Source organism: Azolla caroliniana, unplaced genomic scaffold (assembly GCF_043228905.1).
Source record: "Azolla caroliniana isolate FFs.n. ecotype wild unplaced genomic scaffold, voAzoCaro1.0.p SCAF_7, whole genome shotgun sequence".
NCBI classification, from domain to species: Eukaryota; Viridiplantae; Streptophyta; class Polypodiopsida; order Salviniales; family Salviniaceae; genus Azolla; species Azolla caroliniana.
The window spans coordinates 16,477,240-16,495,119 of record NW_028230442.1 but is presented as its reverse complement, the minus strand read 5'-3'; the positions used below and the strand labels follow the sequence as shown (position 1 = coordinate 16,495,119).

Sequence of the window (17,880 nt, the reverse complement as noted above, 5' to 3'; positions counted from 1 at the left end):
TTAATTCAAGAAGCAACACTTTTTTGTACAAAGGATAACTCGTGACTCAAATTGGCAGAGCTTTCAAAATCTTGCTTTTCTCTATGTCTCGACCCATGCATATCCCAACCCATGATTTTTTTTTTTAAAAGCTTCCCAATCTTGGATTCTCACATTCATATAAAGATGTTCACCCCCTAATTTTAAGAAGCCTCCCATCACTTGCCCAGACATAAGAGATTCACTTTGTTTTTAAGGACAATTGCATGCTTCTTCAAGGTGCCCAAAATAGGCAATAAATGTAATAAACTAATTAATACCGATATCACAACTATCTTTGAATAATATTTTCTCTCCCTTGGAGATTGGTTGTGTCACAAAGATAACATTTGTGAAGGGGACAACCGTGTACAAGTCTTTGATACAAGAAGTTCTCAGTCCATGTTACCTATTTCACAAAAAGTAAAGAATGCATCAACGCACACACTCGTGATAAAGGGTAACACAATTGCAATAGGGGCTTGACATAATGGAGTGTCCCTTGAGTGAGTGGATATTTATACAAGTTAGTGGCTTGTCATGAAGAACTAACATTAACACTATGGATAAAGTTTCATGGTTAGGTTATTAACCCTAGTGACTAACCCACCTACTCTCGCCATTTACCATGTGTGAAGAGGATTTTTTGTGCTTGTTCACATTAATAACACCTTGTGGTATTGTGTGACATCCCCAAGTTAAACACATAAGTCACTCACAGCCTTCTAAGAACCATAAAACATCATCATCATCATCATTTCCTATCCAAGTAGAAAAGAAGAGGTGCACGTGTTTGACAAGATATAATAACGCTTATTCTCTAGCATGAGTAGTGGGATGGACATCACTTGGTAATGCCAATAGTCAAGAAGATCACATCTGTCTCGAGTGTGGCTGGCGACCACGAATGGGAGTGGGAATGAGAAGTGAAAAAACAAGGTGCTATGGGGCAGTTAGGCGCGATGTCAGGTAGGAGTTGGCAACGACTCAGTTCAAGCCTAAGCCGAGCCGTTAACCCTTTTTTGAATGGTTTTGGTGGTTTGGTTCAGGCTTGACCCTCATAAACGAGATTGAGCTCGCTTTGGCAAGGTTCAAGACGAATCAAACCGGGTTGGGACGAAGCGGCTAAGGCTAATCAGTATGTCCAACTCGGGTGATTCGGTTCAAGTTTGAAAACTTCCAAACTGGTTTAATATGGACAAGGCCAAACTGGTTAAGCCGAAACCGAAGCATTGCCGATTCCTACAGGATAGCATTATTCTGTCAGGTGTCACGGTGGATGCATCTTGATCTGGACCGATCGATCCGATCAGATGTCCGGTGTGCATGTGGCCGGGCCAGCCTTCGAATCCATGGATCCTTTTCCATTTTTTTTTGTCTTTTGTCGGTTTAGAAGGCTCCATCCCTCCCCTGCCTCTGGCCTCTGCCTCTACCTGCCTGCAATCGAATCTTCTGCACTGGCACTGAATGAATGACCTCCACCCCTCCCGTGTGTTGGCATGGCATGGCTTGGCCCCATCAAGGATCTGACCTTTCAAATGCCATGGGCTTAGTCAAGCTTCAGATCGCAAGGTATCTCTGAGGTTATCGCCATTATCGAAACAGGGCTCGAGCTCCTCTACCATAGTCTTCTTCAATCAGCACAGATAACGAGAGAGACACTCGTTATATGTATAGGGAGATGTATCCGAATGGCAATGGTTGTCAACAACAGTTCCTGCCTGCTCCTCAGTATGAGATGGAGGGCCTGATTGTACCCCCCACAGGCATGGCGGACATTGGAGGTATATTCACATATGGAGGGAGTTTCTTGCAGTACAACGTATTCGGTCATCTCTTCGAGGTTGCAGCGAAGTACAAACCCCCTGTGAAACCCATCAGTGGTGGAGCGTATGGTGTTGTGTGGTAATTATCCTTTCTCTAGACAGAGAGAGATCTTCTGTTATAGAGACATAACAAAGATTGCTACTGCTTATGTTTTTTTGTCAATGTGAGTAACTGTGTGAATTAATATTATTACCCCCAATTATCCGATACTTTCTAGTGTGATTCTTTAATACTAGTAGATAGTCAACTGTCAAATAGTTATTATTTAGCTTAATACCATATAACTTAACATTGATCTCAGTATGTCGATGTAGACCTACAAAGAGAGTCCCAATTACAGAGCAAACCTACTTGTTGAGCCTCTCAAGGAATCAGAAAGCCCAGTTTGTAGATATGTACGAAAGATTTTAAAGAATTATAAGGAGAATTTCCTGTTGGTTCCATGCCTATGCCTGTCCAAAATGTAAATTATAGAGTCGATCTGTTTGAGAGTGGTGGAAATGCGAGAGGTTTCATTCATGGAAATATGGACTAATGTTAATGTTTTTTTCATATATTCTATGAGTGATATTGTTGATGCAATGCACAGCTCTGCTGTCAATTCGGAGACCAATGAGGAGGTGGCTATTAAGAAGATACCAAATGCTTTTGACAACATGATTGTTGCCAAGAGGACCCTGCGGGAAATTAAGATTCTTGGTCACATGAATCATGAGAATGTAAGGTTTTTGTTTGAAAATTACACATGTTTTAAGATTTCTCTTCCTTATTATAAATATGTATGATCATGCAAAACGCATCTCCTTGAGCAAATAGTAAACATGAGAAAAATAATTTTCTTTTTTAGATGACTGAAAAAATATATTTCTGGCATAGGTTCTTGCATTGAGAGAAGTTATTTTGCCTCCACAACGAGACACATTCAAGGATGTGTACATTGTCACAGAACTAATGGATGCTGATCTTCACCATATTATTAAAACACAACAACTCACAGAAGAATACTACCAGGTATTTTATACATTAAACGATATAAGATGCTTGCATGCATCATATCTTACTACTTGATAATAGTTAAAGGTATGAGGATCGACATCAGTGATTTCCTTCCACTTCAAGAGAGGCAAAGGTAGGAGTGATATGCATCTCTTATTGGTGATTAAATATCGTCTTACCTAGCTGGACATGCGCCAGGTGTGACCTTAGCGACCATGGCCACATCCATACAAGATTGCCAGGGCATACCCACCCTCTAGGACATATGCCTGTTAAATGTCTGATAGATGTACTCTTCCTGTCAACTTAACATTGGTATATGTCTACAAAAGAGAAAACCTAGACATGCGTCTAGGAGGTGTGACCTTAGCGACCATTGGCCCATCCAAACTAGATTGTTGGGGAATGCCTAAATTCCAGGACATATGACTGTTATGTGTCTTGTTACAGGCATGCCCATATAATATCCCGTGGTAAGATTGTACTGTAGTATTCTTTACACTCTCGTTTAACCCTCACACTTTATCCAGGTGTATAGAATACTATGGTACAATCTTACCATGGGATATTATATGGTCATGCCCACGTGTATAGAAGACTACGGTACAACCTTACCACGGGATATTATATGGTCATGCCCGTAACATGTCTGATGGGCACTTCACTTTTAATAGTGTTGGTGCTGACCTAACATTAATATTGACAACAAAATAGAGAACCTGTAGTCATAGGACTTGCAGAACCTAGGAAGGGCCTCGAATCCATACAATGTGAAAGGGGATAAAAGTGGTGGAACTTAATAGTACAAACCTGGAACCAAGTCTTAACAAGGGAAATAACTGGAAAGATTTAGAGAGACCTAATTTAGTCTCAATGGTTGCCCTCACGATAAGGGTCAAAGCATCCGCGTCCCACGATATTATAAGGGCAGTAGCCCCAATAATAATCAAGGCATTTTTTCAATCAATGACCAGTATCCAATGGCTTTGGGAGCTCTTGAAATGAATGTACTTGAGGTTGGCACTTGTGTCATCAAAATAATTTGCTGAACATAGAGATTCATTTTTGGTGTGCTGAAATGCAACAATGCTTCTAGTCACATAGCAGAAGCATAAACGTGATGACCCTTCTCTAATATTGATTGTCCCCATCTAAACATGACCAAAGTGGAAAAGAATAGAGTGATTCAAACTGACTTGGAAAACAAAAAAACATGGATCAGCTCCACATTTCTTTGCAAGAAGATGATCCACTATAATACACTTTTTACACACATTGAAGGATGGATTCATTATCAAACCCTCATATGTACATACATCTGTCCTATACGCTGACAAGGTGTGATAGGGCAATTGTGAACTTCTTCACGTCAGTTAGAGATTGAGGTAGGTAGGCAGATATGTGCGAATACCTCCAAAAGAAAGAATTTGCCGATTGTGTCATCAAGGAGTGGAATCTGAAGAACACACTATGTTTGCCATTGTACTGTTTCTTATGAAAAAAGCTTTTAGAAGTATTATATTTCCAAAGTAAAAATACACCCGTATCATTCTACCACAATTAATTTATGTGGATTAGACTAATCAATTAGGGGTCATAATTGTTATCTTACCATGAAAATCATTGCAGCTTGAGAAGACTTTGTCCAATTGCTGTCCTCTTTTGAAATGTCTTCCATCTTTCACTTGATACAAGATTCACATGTTTCTTGCATTACCCCAAAGTTAAAGTAGATATACTGCCATGCATGTCTTCTACATCTATTTAGAACTTCAAACTCAATGTGTCCAAGTTGTTCATGCCACAATGCGCTTGTGTTATTATCAATCACCATACGTGCTGACAATTCATATATAATGTTGTGCCACATGGATTCTCATATAATATCCTCCAGGAGTTTATTGAATATTTTTAATGCATTATTTGTTAGTTTAATATCTGTACCTCTTCCCCTTTATAGTTATAGGTGGCTGGTTCATACTATGTACCTTACCATGCATGCTGGACAACCAACATCCAGCATGCCCATGGGACAACAGCATATCTGTGAACAAACCAAAAACAAAATAAAAGCTTTTGAGCCATGTGCATCCCTACTTCAATAACTCACATTAAATATGATATATGGAGATATGATACTAACTTGTACTTCAACTATCATAAAGCAATTGGTAACATATGTAAGCTAAATAATGTGGCACATACAATGATTTTAAAGGATGTCACTAATATTGTTTAAGGAATAACTAGATTTACTCGCATCATTGTTGTTTTGTCATGGTTTCCTAGTGGAAGGGAAGTGATCAATGTTTCTTAACAATGAACTCGCCCTTAACTCTATAATCTACTTAAAACTAGGAAATCGTTAGAACAATTCTTAGATGCATGTTCACTTGCACGTTTCCATGTATGCATTGCATAAATAGTACATGATGCCTACAAGCATGTGTGTAGGAGCATGATTTGAGCTGTCCACATCCCTACTTGCCTGATGAAAACTATCCATGCTGTGCCAAATTGTGCTAGGAGACAACTCCCATGTGGGTATTGTCTCCTAAAGACAAATATGAGAGTGACCATGAGCACTTCTATGAATTCCTACCTGGGTACTGTTCCCGATTGGAGCTACAATTAGCCATGCCTATATTCTTATCTATACCATATCGACAGGAGGCACCACAAACACATCAATGACAAAATAGCAGCAGACATAGCCATAACCTAATGCATAGTTATATCCCTCTGTCTAAACTATATTGAATGAAGGTGCTTAAATGCTGCCCTTGCTAGGGGCGCTTCAACCAGAGTGCCGTTGAAGGCAGCCCCCGATGAAGATGGTACCAATCACCGTCGTGGGCAACTCGAGCCGTCCTACCAATGGGTCGACTGCCACAGTGAACCCATTATGTTCTGCCCCTCTTGACCGCCATGCAGTAGGTCCACTGCCACCATCCCTCTTGGCCATATCTTGGCAACAATCACTGATCTCAGCCTTGAGTAGCCCTCCCATGCCCCCTAGCAGTTTGGATGGCCACCAATCCAAATCTGTCCTCAGTAGCCCTACCATGGTAAATCTGTTCCAAGTTGTGGATCCATTCGCAATGGTCGCCGCTGCAGATCAGTGCTGAGACACCGATTAAGTACAGTATGACTTGAATGGCTGTTGTAGAAGATCGGCTATGGACAGCTGCCAATCAGCCCCAAATGGCTGCTGCTTCAGAGTGGCCCTGAACAACTGATTTGCCTGAATGGGCGCCACTATGGATTGGCCCCCAGGAGTTGATCTGTCCTGGGCAGATGCAGCTGCAGATCGGCTTTGAGCTGCCAATTCAGTCTGAACGACCGCTGATACAGATCAACCCATTGGCGGATCATGCTGTTGACATGGATTAGGCAGCACCATGAGGAGTCACTGATGCCAATTGGCTATGTGCAAGCTGGGTGGACGTAGATTGGCCTTTGGCTGGCTGTGCCACTGGTATAGATTGGTTAAAAGCCTCCGTAGACACTAATGCATATCAGCCATGGGTCGTTTGAGGGTCTGCAGTGTAGACCAAGCAACAGCCCAAGACTTGTAGCCACTGATAGCTATGGCCTGGTTTGGTTCAGTTTCTTGATCTTGAAACCAAACCAAACCAATCCAAACCATTTAGACCAAGCCATTGAAAGCAAACCATTAGGGAAATGTGAAACTCAACCATTTAAGAAAAAGTTGAAACCAAAAACCATTTAATCATAAATCTAAATGAAACCATTTCAGTCAAATTAATGAAACAATAAAACAAAAAAACAAAAAAACATTAAATTATAAAAGCATGTAAGTTAAATGAATTAAATCATTAAACATAAAAACCATTAAATCAGTAAAATTAATAAAACCATTAAGGAAACAAAAAATAAAGATAAACAAAAGTTCAATAAACCATTAAACCGATAAACTGATAAACCTCAGTTTTCGAACCAAACCGAACTGAAACCAAACCAACTGTTTAATTATATTCAAACTGATAAATTATTTAACTATGGCTTAACAATGCTGAACCAAACCGTTTAACAATATTTGGAACTAAACCAAACTTTTTAATTATAGTCAAACAGTGTGGTTTGGTTTGATCCAAACCAGGGCCCATAGCTAGCAGTTGACAAAGATTGGGCCACTGACATAGATTGGGTAGTGACCTATCAACGAGTGCTACCCATGAGCTCACCATGGATGAATGTGGGGAAGGAGAATGCATGATCGCTTGTCCAACTTACAAGTCACTAATAAACAAGAAGCAAGCTGTTTACCAGCCAGATTTGGCGACTTTTCTATTTTTAAACAATTTGGTTGTTTGTGGTCCCGTCATGGCAAGTTGTTGTTCCATGGGTATGCTCGGTGTTAGCCATCTGAGCTGGGGGCATGTATGTTGGAATAAATAGGACATAGATGTAAATTCCTCGAACCCAAGGATAATCAGTTTGGAAACTCAAACTCAAACCATTAAGAAGTCTATAGAATGCAAATATTAAGAAAGGTATTTTGGGAATATTAAGATTTAGTATTACGATGCATATAAATTATTTTAAGTAGGATTTGCTTTCAGTGTAAGTCATGGGCTATGTGTAAGCCAAAGGTAGGTGAGGAAATGAGCGGTTTTATAAGGGTGGCTGAATTAATGTAGCTTCCTCTTTTTCAATAAATTCTAGCTTTCTGGAAGGGGGGTGGCACTTTTAGTTATTATCTTGATATTTTAATCACAAGGTAACCTTCAACACTTAGCTTAGTATTTGAGGAAGAACCTTTTTTCTACTCTCCCTTTTGTATCTCTTCAGTCTATTGCTAAAGCTTAAACTACTTCATCATGTTTTCATTTTGTATCTCCATTATTAATTGTATAATGTTAGTGTTGATAATGGTTGACAATGTGAATGTAAGTGTCGAGTGTTGTTGGGCCAGAGTGGAGCCACAATCTTGACACCTCCATTGAGATGCATGATAACACCAAATCTCCACTCACCTTCGAACAACTTCTCTGTTTCTAATGTATTTTCTAGATTTTGGATACATGGCTGGTTGTGCAAACATATTGACTTCTAAGTATATGCTATGCTTCACTTGCCTTGTTTGTATGTTAGGTAAGTGTTGGAATAAATTCCTTGCTGTGGAAGATAACAGTGAGCCCTAGAAAGAGACCAAAATAAATAAATATAAAATAAAGTAAAATAAGTATTCAATAAAATAAAATAATAATTATTCTTAAAAATGTCGTACAAGAAAATAAAAACACCTCCTAATGGCAAAGGCCAGCTGTTTTCAGCCTATATGGTCTTCCAAGGCTCATATGAAATAAAACAAAAAGTAAATAATGAAACATAAGAAAACAAAATAACATCACTGCGTGACAATGGATTGTTATTATCGTCCTATGTGGTTTGTTTTCCAGAGGTTTTTTCCTTGCGTAAATTGTGAATACAAAAGCTAGTGACAATAGTGTATGTGTTTTGAATATGGGCATAATGATTCTGATTTTGTATACCTTCCATACCATGGTCATATGTCGAAAAAGCAAAACAAAACTTCAAGCTGATGCATCAATTGTGTATCTTATGCTTTGTTTTGTTTGCATGTCTGCATGTTATCTTCATGTTATTTGGGATGCCTTCAAACATTTTCACTGTTTGCTACCAGTTCTAGGTGTATTCGTGGCATTATGAAACTTATTGCTCATAACTTTTATATTTCAGTACTTCCTATACAAATAATTGCAAATGTACTTCCCAGAGATTTCAAGCTAGGGATTTCTTAGTGAATATCAAAAAGCAAAGACAAACGTAAATCTGATGCTTAAACTTTGTGTATTTTATGCTATTGTTTTGTTTGCATTTCTGCATTCCATCTTTGTGTTATCTGGGATGCCTTCAAACTTTTCACTATTCGCTACCAACTTCTAGGTATATTCTTGGCATTATGAACCGTAATCTCATAAATTTTATAATTCAGTATTTCCTATACCAATTGCTCCGAGGATTAAAATACATTCATTCGGCAAATGTACTTCACCGAGATTTGAAGCCAGGCAATCTGTTAGTGAACGAAGAGTGTGATTTAAAGATTGCGGATTTTGGTTTAGCTCGGACATTCTCAGAGGCGGACCTCATGACTGAATATGTGGTAACAAGATGGTACAGATCACCAGAACTGCTTTTGAATGCGAGAGCATACAGTGCAGCTGTGGACATTTGGTCTGTTGGCTGCATCCTCATGGAACTATACAACAAAGAACCCCTTTTTCCTGGCAAAGATTTTGTCCACCAGTTCAGTTCAATCACAGAGGTCAGTAGTATTTGACAACAACATTTTGGTTTCCTATAATTTTGTATAAATTCATCACATTATAAACCTCCTGGTATCTTTTTATGGATGAAAATCCGTGCTTGGCCCAGAATTTCTAAATCTTTTTATTTTGAAATTGAAATATTTAGTTTTATAATTTCTATATAGATCTAGCACTCTGTATTCTCTTGATAGGCATTTTATTTCAATCTGTTGCATCATTTGCAGTTAATGGGTACTCCTACAGATGCTGAACTTGGCTATGTACAAAGTGAGAATGCATTGCGGTACATTAGAGAACTACCAAGACATCACAAACAGCCATTAGCAGAAAAGTTCCCTCATTTGCCACCCCTGGCCATTGATTTAATCGAGAAAATGCTTGCGTATGATCCAAAAAGAAGAATCACAGGTAGAATATACTGCTTACTTTGATATTGTGTGCCATGAAACTGGTCAAAATTACACAATTAGAATTCTGGTATAGCTTTATATCATGATGCAAGGCATATTCATCTGGCCTTTATCCATACTCATTTTGTACATATCCATGCAAGGAAGCTTATCTAGCCTCTGGAAGTTTATCGATGCAAGTAAAGCCTATTCTATCATTTAATTACAAAGCTTACCCTAGGTTTGAACATTTTGCAAAATCATTAAGACTGGAGTAGGTCAGTTTCCCTTCTTGCACTCCCATACTGTGCAAGATTAACATAATTTTAGCTGATAGCGTATATCATGTAATGTTAATACTATTGCATGTTTTCTTTTGTCAAACCAGCTGAAGAAGCCTTGGCTCATCCATATCTATCCAGCTTACACGATGTTACAGATGAACCCGTGTGTCCGACAGTGTTCAATTTCGATATGGAAGAGCAATCCCTTTCAGAAGAAGACATTAGAACTCTAATTTATGAAGAGGCATGCATACACATGAGAAGGCAATACCATCCCCATTTAAGAAACTAGGTAAGATAACATGTATGATAAGTGAGTCTTGAGCACCCTTTTCCTCTCATACCCGAGGAATCTGTACATTTTTCCAAGCCCACTTTTTACCTTGCCTGGAGGTTTGTAAAAGGAAATTGTAAGTCCACTTTTTCGTCCCTTATAATAATCAAAAGAGACGATTTGTCCATGGATGTGAATATCAGAGTTTTCTGGGCCTTGATTTGCAGCATCAGCCCATCCATTTTGTATATATGTAACTAGGCTCTGGTCCACACATTGTTTTTTCCTGCTTACAGCAGGTTTCTCACTGGATTTCTACTGATTACAGTGGAAAGTTGATGTACAATTTATATATAATACTCTGATGTAGCAAAGATTTCTTACTTGCTTTATATGAAATATTCTTAAGATGTAAAATCTACACATTATGTCATCGCATCTTGACATTCAACTTCCCGTGGAAAGCAGCTGCATTCTATTATTAAGAAATCCAGTGAGAAACCTGCTTACAGCAGGTTTCTCACTGGATTTCTACTGATTACAGTGAAAAGTTGATGTACAATTTATATATAATACTCTGATGTAGCAAAGATTTCTTACTTGCTTTATATGAAATATTCTTAAGATGTAAAATCTACACATTATGTCATCGCATCTTGACATTCAACTTCCCGTGGAAAGCAGCTGCATTCTATTATGTTACTGAATTGCATTATTAGGTGTGCACATTACAAGGTAAGGCTAAGACTACTGAAATGAGGTCCTCAATGGCGAGAGTCTGAGAAAGCTAAAAGAGAACTCTTTTCTGCTGTTCTATGCTAGGGAGGTAAGAATGATACCTTGTAAAGTGTAAAGCCCTTGGTTTATAAATCATGAAGTCAAGCTTTGTACTAACATTCGTTGAAGGTTTCCGTTACGAGTGTAACTAATACAATGTGACATGAATGTTCTGTCACTGGGGCAATTTGTGCCATACATGTTGGTGAATCTGGTCTTGGACTGCTGTCTCTTCAGATTTACTATGCGCAGTTTACTATACTTGTTAAAAGGATAGCAACCAGGCTCAGATGGGAGCAGTCTCTTCAGATTTACTGTGCACGGTTTACTATACTGGTTAAAAGGATAGCAACCAGGTCCAGATGGGATTGGATTGGTCTGTACTCAGTGTGATCGATCATCCTTAAATATGCTCAAACATAATGCCATGTGATGAGAGCACTTCAGGTTACAGAGACTATTTGTTCTAGAATTTGCTTTGGTTAGTTCAAAACATGGGATTCAATTGGTTGGACCTCAATATGATTGATAATCCTTAACATGCTCACCCATAAAGACATGCAATGAGAGTGCTTCAGTTACAGTGACTATATGCGCTAGAATTTTCTTGCGTAGTTCAAGGCATTTACTCCCTACACCTTATCCACTACGTTCATCACTAAGATTAATGAAATGAAAGCCCTCAAAACTAAAGCTTATGGAAATTTCAAATGTAGCAAGTTAATGTAAGTATTTAGTTTAACCACAACTAGACTCCATATGCCTCAATATTGACTATTTTGTTGTTTACACTTATTCAAACCTATGAACAGCTCTTATATAAAGATGGGGGCTAGTGGGGGGCTTAAATGAAGCCATTGATTGTGAAGTGATTTGTTAGCAAACTTCTTGTCATGTTATACCACAAGAATAATGGAGATTGTCTTGATGGAGGGTGGCATCTTGATTCGGCACGATCAGATCGACCATTCTTGTGTGGGAGAACCCTCCCTCCTTCGACCTTCAATTGATTCTATTGGTTGAAGAAAATCACGTTTGACAAAGGAACAATGCGCTAGATGGTCAGATGCTTTACTCACAGTCGGATGATAGAAGAGGATTTGGTTGTGGGCATAGAGGTCGGTTCGTACGAGGCTGACACGGTTAGCCGACCCAAGAGCGTAACTTCCACCAATGGCAAGAGGATAGAAACAGTCCCAGAGAGTTTGGCAGAAGGGGGAGCCACCCCGCCGGATTGAGCAATTGTAACAACCCGATCGAATGCGGGTACTGTGGAAAACAAGGCCATTATGAAGAGGAGTGTCGGAAAAAGATACGAGACTCGGCTTCGACGAGTCGACAACTCACAAACTACGCCTCAAATTCCGACTATGACGATCGTGGTAGGATGTTCGTAATGAGGCATGAAGCACATTCGATGTCGGCACAGGCCCTGACCCACCTCTTCTTCAAATAGCATATGGTTTGTCGACCCGTGAGCATCCAATCACATGAACGGTTTACGGCCCAATTACAAGCAACATTAGACAAAGGATGGGCCGGATGGGTGGCGCAGGCAGCGGAACTCTGCGCATACAGAGCGGACTGGGAAAATCGGCGTAAGGAAGGGAAAGGTTTTTACAAATTAAGCGAAGAAAGCATCGCTACGGTGCGCGAAGACCTTACGTAGGATTACCAAACTTTGGCCGACTGTCACACCGAAGAAATGGCACAATTATTAGAAGTCTTCGGTGAAAGTCAAGACAAAGAGCCCACTGCAACCACTGGAGTTGCATAGCGACCTCGTCCATACCTCCACATGCGTGGACCACGAGATACGGCCGGAGCCGCGCATAGAGACACTACGAGAGGAAACGCCGGTCGACCACAAATTGACGAGCCCGACCATGTTACAACGCCACCGGTTACGACAAACAACGAGGAGCGATAGAAACCTAATATCCGCGATATTTTGGATGAAGAATATAAGAGGATGGGTCCGATGTGCCACGACAATGTCCCACAGGCGTGCCAGGTGTTGTCCGCCGGAAGCGGACTAATGTGAAACAAGGCGAAAGCAAAGAAGCGTTGGCGTGTTATTATGAACGAAGCGTTAAAGTAACGCATGTAACAGTTTATGCAGGAAGCGTAACCGACTATGCCCTGCGTATATAAAGGGCATAGAAACATTGTAAGAGCTAGCGTAGTTTTGAGCGTAAGTCATCTAATATAGTGGTGTTGTCTTCTCTGATCTTTGTGTTAGTCTTCTTTGTCTCTGTATTGGTTCATACACGTACCCGTGTTGTGGACGCATGGTAGGCAGGAGCTCGGTTGTAGCCGGCTCTAGTGTACACCTTACCTCCACGGACTACAGTGACGCTTTACTCTTAAGACGCTGTTGTGGCTGAACATAATAAGGGAATCCATTCTTTGAACCACCACCTCCCTGAACCCTACCCCGAAGGATGGAGGGTAGGCCGTGTTCCTAATTGGTAACAATTTATTCCTACAAAAACCACAGTAACCACTCAACAATTGGCTTATCAATTTGTTGATGAGTTATTTCATTTTTATGGATTACCTATTATATTCTTCATGATCGAGATTCCAAGTTTACTAGTGACTTTTGGACTCATGTCTTTAAGAAGCTAGATATGATCATCTCGATTGCGTTATATATGTGATAACTGACTATATATGATCATCTCGATTGCGCTAAGAGGATACTTCGGTATGTCAGTATGACGATGGATTACGACATCATGTATAAGTCGAATATGCTTATTCGACTCGAAGGGTACACAGACGTAGACTGGGCCGGTTATAAGGCCGATAGACGATCCACTTCCGGATTCGTCTTCTCCCTCGGCAATAGAGCGATCTCTTGGAGCAGCAAGAAACAACTGATAGTCGCACTGTCGGCATAGTTCTAGCCATACGTCCCATTCGTGTCATACTCAAACGCCAATATTCGTATCATACTCATACGTGAAAAGGCTCCAAGTATGATTGAAATCCATACGTGGTACATAGATATATTATATATACATATGGTGTATATGGTGTACATAGTGTGTGTGTGTGTGTGTGAGAGAGAGAGAGAGAGAGAGAGCGTGTGTGGTCTAGAGAGAGAAGCCCTGTTTTGCATGTGTGAGGAGACAGTGATTGAGTGTATATCTAGACTCTAGAGAGAGAGAGAGAGAGAGGAGCTATGGGTTTTGTCTATGTGAGGGAGTATGTAATATGTATATTAGATATCTAGATTTTGTAGAGAGAGAAAATCTGTCAGTTCTCGTGTGAGAGAGAGAGAGAGTGTGTATGTGTGTCAGATGTCACTTCTATTCACAAAATATTATGAATATAAAATAAAAAAAAACCAAAAAACAGTAAAAAAAAAAAAGAAGCCAAACGAATATCGCGTATCATACGCGTACGTTTGCAAACGTTCGCGTACGTCCAGTAAATTGGACGTACGCGAATATTAGGAACTATGACTGTCGGGCACAACAGTCGTCGTGTGCAAAGCTGTTTGGCTCAATCGCATCTTGAAGGACCTGGGTGTTCCGATCACGGATCCAATTCGCCTCTTTTGCAACAACATGAGCAACATCTACCTTGCTCGGAACCCGTATTCCACGCGTGAATTAAACACATCGAAGTGCACTACCGCTTCATTCGTGAGCGTGTTCAGGCTAGCGAAATTGATCTACAACACATCAATACAAATCTTCAAATTGTTGTCATCTTTACGAAGGCCTTAGGAGTCGACAAGCTCGAGCAATTCGCATCGGACCTTGGTCTCACGATCTTTACATTGCCAAGCTTGAGGGGCAGTACAGTAGGTGACACAGAAGGAGCCGAGAAGTAGAAGTAACCGATCAGAGGAGTTGAAGCATGACGAACAACGAGCATGAAGCTGAAAAGCCGAACAACCAAGTTCGAAGATTTCGAAAGCCGGAAGCTGATTCATCCGAATCGAAGTATTCCGAAGACCGAACCGAAATGACTTTTCGACATACGGAAGTTGTGTTCGAAGGGGCGTGTTGAGAATTGAACTCAACTTCCCATAGCGAGAGTGTTCACACTAGTCAATGGACATCGTACTAGAATATATTTGTAATTAGTAGAAACTTGGGCACTTGCCCTAGATTAGTTGTTATTTAAACCAACACTTTGTAACTTAGTTATTGCTCTTGAGCATGAACCTTAAGCGAGCACCCATGTATTCCAAGATGGTTGAGGATATGTTACAAATGACAAAGATACAACATGGTGCCACACTAGAATGCAAATGGGAAGCTTTCAAGAAAGTCATTCTCTCATGTACAAACAAATGTTTTTCGACCAACCGCACATCTTGGAAATGCACCAAGAAACTTAGGAAAAAATGGTTTGATAAAGAATGTCGTGAAGCTCGAAAGTGCCTTATGGTTTTGGATGTAGTTAAGGATAAAGAGAATTACCAAAAGCATTTGCATGAGTATAAAAGGCTTATTCAAAGAAAGAGAAGAATATGGGAAGTTACTCAACAATTTATCCAAACGCAAGAGAAAGCACATGCATGTGCTAAATTTTGGGGAAATCTAAAGGGAAAACGTGTTGAGAGTTATGGTGACTTAACTCTTCACGACTTGTCTATGCATTGTAAGAATTTATATGAGTTATCTCTTGCCGGAAAGATGATGTGTTATGGTTCTCTTTCACATATGCCTTCCTTCTTTACAATTGAAGATATATGCATAGGACTTAAGAAATTGGCCTCTCGAAAGGCAAGCGATCTTCAATGTATAAAGGCTGAAATGCTCAAATGGACGGGAAAGGAAGCACATATATGGATAAGCGATATGTTTAATGATGCATTGCAACATGGTATGCCGTACGATTGGACTACAAATTGGATCAAACCTTTACATAAAGGTGGAGATATAAATAATGTAAACAACTATCGAACCATCATGGTTGGCTCATTAATGGCAAAACTATTTGGATGTATAATGGAATCAAAGATAAGTGTATGGGCTGAAAAAAGTGGTAAGAGAGCTTATGGACAAGCTGGCTTTCGGAAACACCATAGCACCATTGATCACCTTATCACCCTTCGAGTATTAATGGAGGAAAGTCGCCTTAGAGGTAAAGGTTTATATTGTTGCTTTGTAGACTTCAAGAAAGCTTTTGATATGGTACCTCGTGAGCATCTTTGGAGGCGAATGGAAGAACTTGAGGTGCCAAGTGAATATATGCTTGCAATTTCCCGAATTTATGAGAAGGTTATATGTTGTGTGCGCATGAAAGATAAACTTTCAGATTTTTTCAAAAGCACTATTGGTGTTAAGCAAGGATGCCCACTCTCACCAACACTATTTGGTCTATGCATTGATGAATTGGAAGAAATGGTTACCAAGTTTGCAAAGGAAGAATGTGTTGAAGAAGTTGCCATTGGGAATGTTGTGATTATGCAGATGACGTAGTGCTTTTTGCAAATACTTTAGGAGATGCACAAAAGCTTATGAAGGCATTGGAAAAATTTTGCATGCATACTAAATTAAGTGTCAATAGCTCTAAAACAAAGATTATGCTTGTGAAGAGCCAAAAAAGAGATAAACCATGCATTATGTACAACAATGAGCCACTTGAATGTGTGGAAAGCTTCAAATATCTTGGCCTTGAAGTTCCTTCAAATCATAGATGGAATGAATGTGCTACACGCCGCTTAGAGGCGGGCAAACGAACATACTATGCATTTGAGAACACATGCAATCTTGGAGATATTAAGTGTTGGGTCCTCAAGAAATATCTTTTTGACACTTTGGTGACACCAGTTCTTCTCTATGGGGTGGAAGTATGGGGTGGTAGCATCCCTAAGTCTATGTGGAAAGAGTTTGAAAATGTCCAAAAGCATTTTCTTACCAAGTTTCTACAAGTTAAGAAACAAACGCCCTACACCCTCCTCCTCCTTGAGACAGGATCGCTTCCCATTGAGATCATGGCCATGGAAAGGGTTATTGAATACATGCTTAAGGTTCAAAAAAGTCCCTCACATCGACTTCCTAGAATTGCGTGGGAAGCAAGCAAAAAGATCCAAAAGACGCATAAAAGCAAAATTTTATGTTCCGGTTGGATGCAGGATATAGAAAAATGGTTTGGTAGATGGGATGCGAGACACTTGCTTCATAATGCATCATTAGATTCCTCTGTAAATGAGGCATTTTTGCAACGCCAATGTATCATGACATGGGACAAATGTGGAGGCTCACGCTTCACACATTATACTACACATGTTGCACCTAACTACAAAACCATATTCTTTGCGGAACGGGGAAATCGTACACATCCATACATGTTAGAGCCCATACCGTTATCTGCCATTCGAACCATTGCTTCCATGCGACTTAGCTCACATGCATTGCGATGTGAAACAGGGCGTTGGGGTACAAGTGATGAGAGTGGTCGGCTATGCACACTTTGCCCTAAACAAGTTCGCGAGTCTGAGTATCACACTTTGATACAATGCTCTGCCTTTGATCATATTCGACCATGCTTTCCACATCTCTTCGATCGAGCCCAATCTTTGCATGAATTCTTCTCACAACCACAATGTGCACTCTCGATTGCAACATTCATTGGTAAAGTTCTTGAACATCGAGAGTCACTACTCACTTTCACACGTATCACGTGAAATGTAATATTTTTGGTCTCATAGGTCATATTTGATCTCCGAAGACGATAATATAATCTATCTATCTATCTATCTATCTCTCTCTCATTCTCTCGTGCACACACACACACACACACAAAAGACACACACCAAGGAAAAACAACATACAAAGAAAAGGGCATGTACATACATACATACATACACACATATATAAATTATAATTATACACTTTATAACTTTTCTCCTATTTCTTTTGGCCCTAAGACAATTCGGCGCTCAGCCGACTCCCAATCGGCTGTATGCTCAACTGACTCTAAATCGACCCTTCGGCTCTCAACCGATTCCATGTTGTGGGCTCCAC

At 39.9% G+C, this 17,880-nt stretch overlaps 1 protein-coding gene across 2 annotated transcripts; it reads left to right on the top strand.

The window, feature by feature from the left end:
- The first annotated feature begins 1,468 nt into the window (after window positions 1–1,468).
- LOC147862066 (mitogen-activated protein kinase 13-like) lies at window positions 1,469–10,489 on the top strand. Of its 2 annotated transcripts, XM_087323112.1 has the most exons (8): window positions 1,469–1,590; window positions 1,696–1,923; window positions 2,435–2,564; window positions 2,722–2,856; window positions 8,825–9,157; window positions 9,386–9,569; window positions 9,792–9,828; window positions 9,939–10,056. In XM_087323112.1, the coding sequence occupies exons 1-7, from the start codon at window positions 1,490–1,492 to the stop codon at window positions 9,815–9,817; spliced, it is 1,137 nt and encodes a 378-aa protein (XP_087179238.1). In that variant the 5' UTR covers window positions 1,469–1,489; the 3' UTR covers window positions 9,818–9,828; window positions 9,939–10,056. The 2 variants fall into 2 exon arrangements, with proteins under 2 accessions (XP_087179238.1, XP_087179237.1); XM_087323111.1 differs by lacking the exon at window positions 9,792–9,828 and having other exon boundaries at window positions 9,939–10,489.
- The last annotated feature ends 7,391 nt before the right edge of the window (window positions 10,490–17,880 follow it).

Excerpts from the sequence above, each read along its gene's own strand:
- LOC147862066 (XM_087323111.1), top strand. The coding sequence starts at position 1,490 with ATGACCTCCACCCCTCCCGTGTGTTGGCATGGCATGGCTTGGCCCCAT. Across the intron at positions 2,857-8,824 it reads TCACAGAAGAATACTACCAG|TATTTCCTATACCAATTGCT; the intron begins GTATTTTATACA and ends TTTATAATTCAG. Across the intron at positions 9,158-9,385 it reads AGTTCAGTTCAATCACAGAG|TTAATGGGTACTCCTACAGA; the intron begins GTCAGTAGTATT and ends CATCATTTGCAG.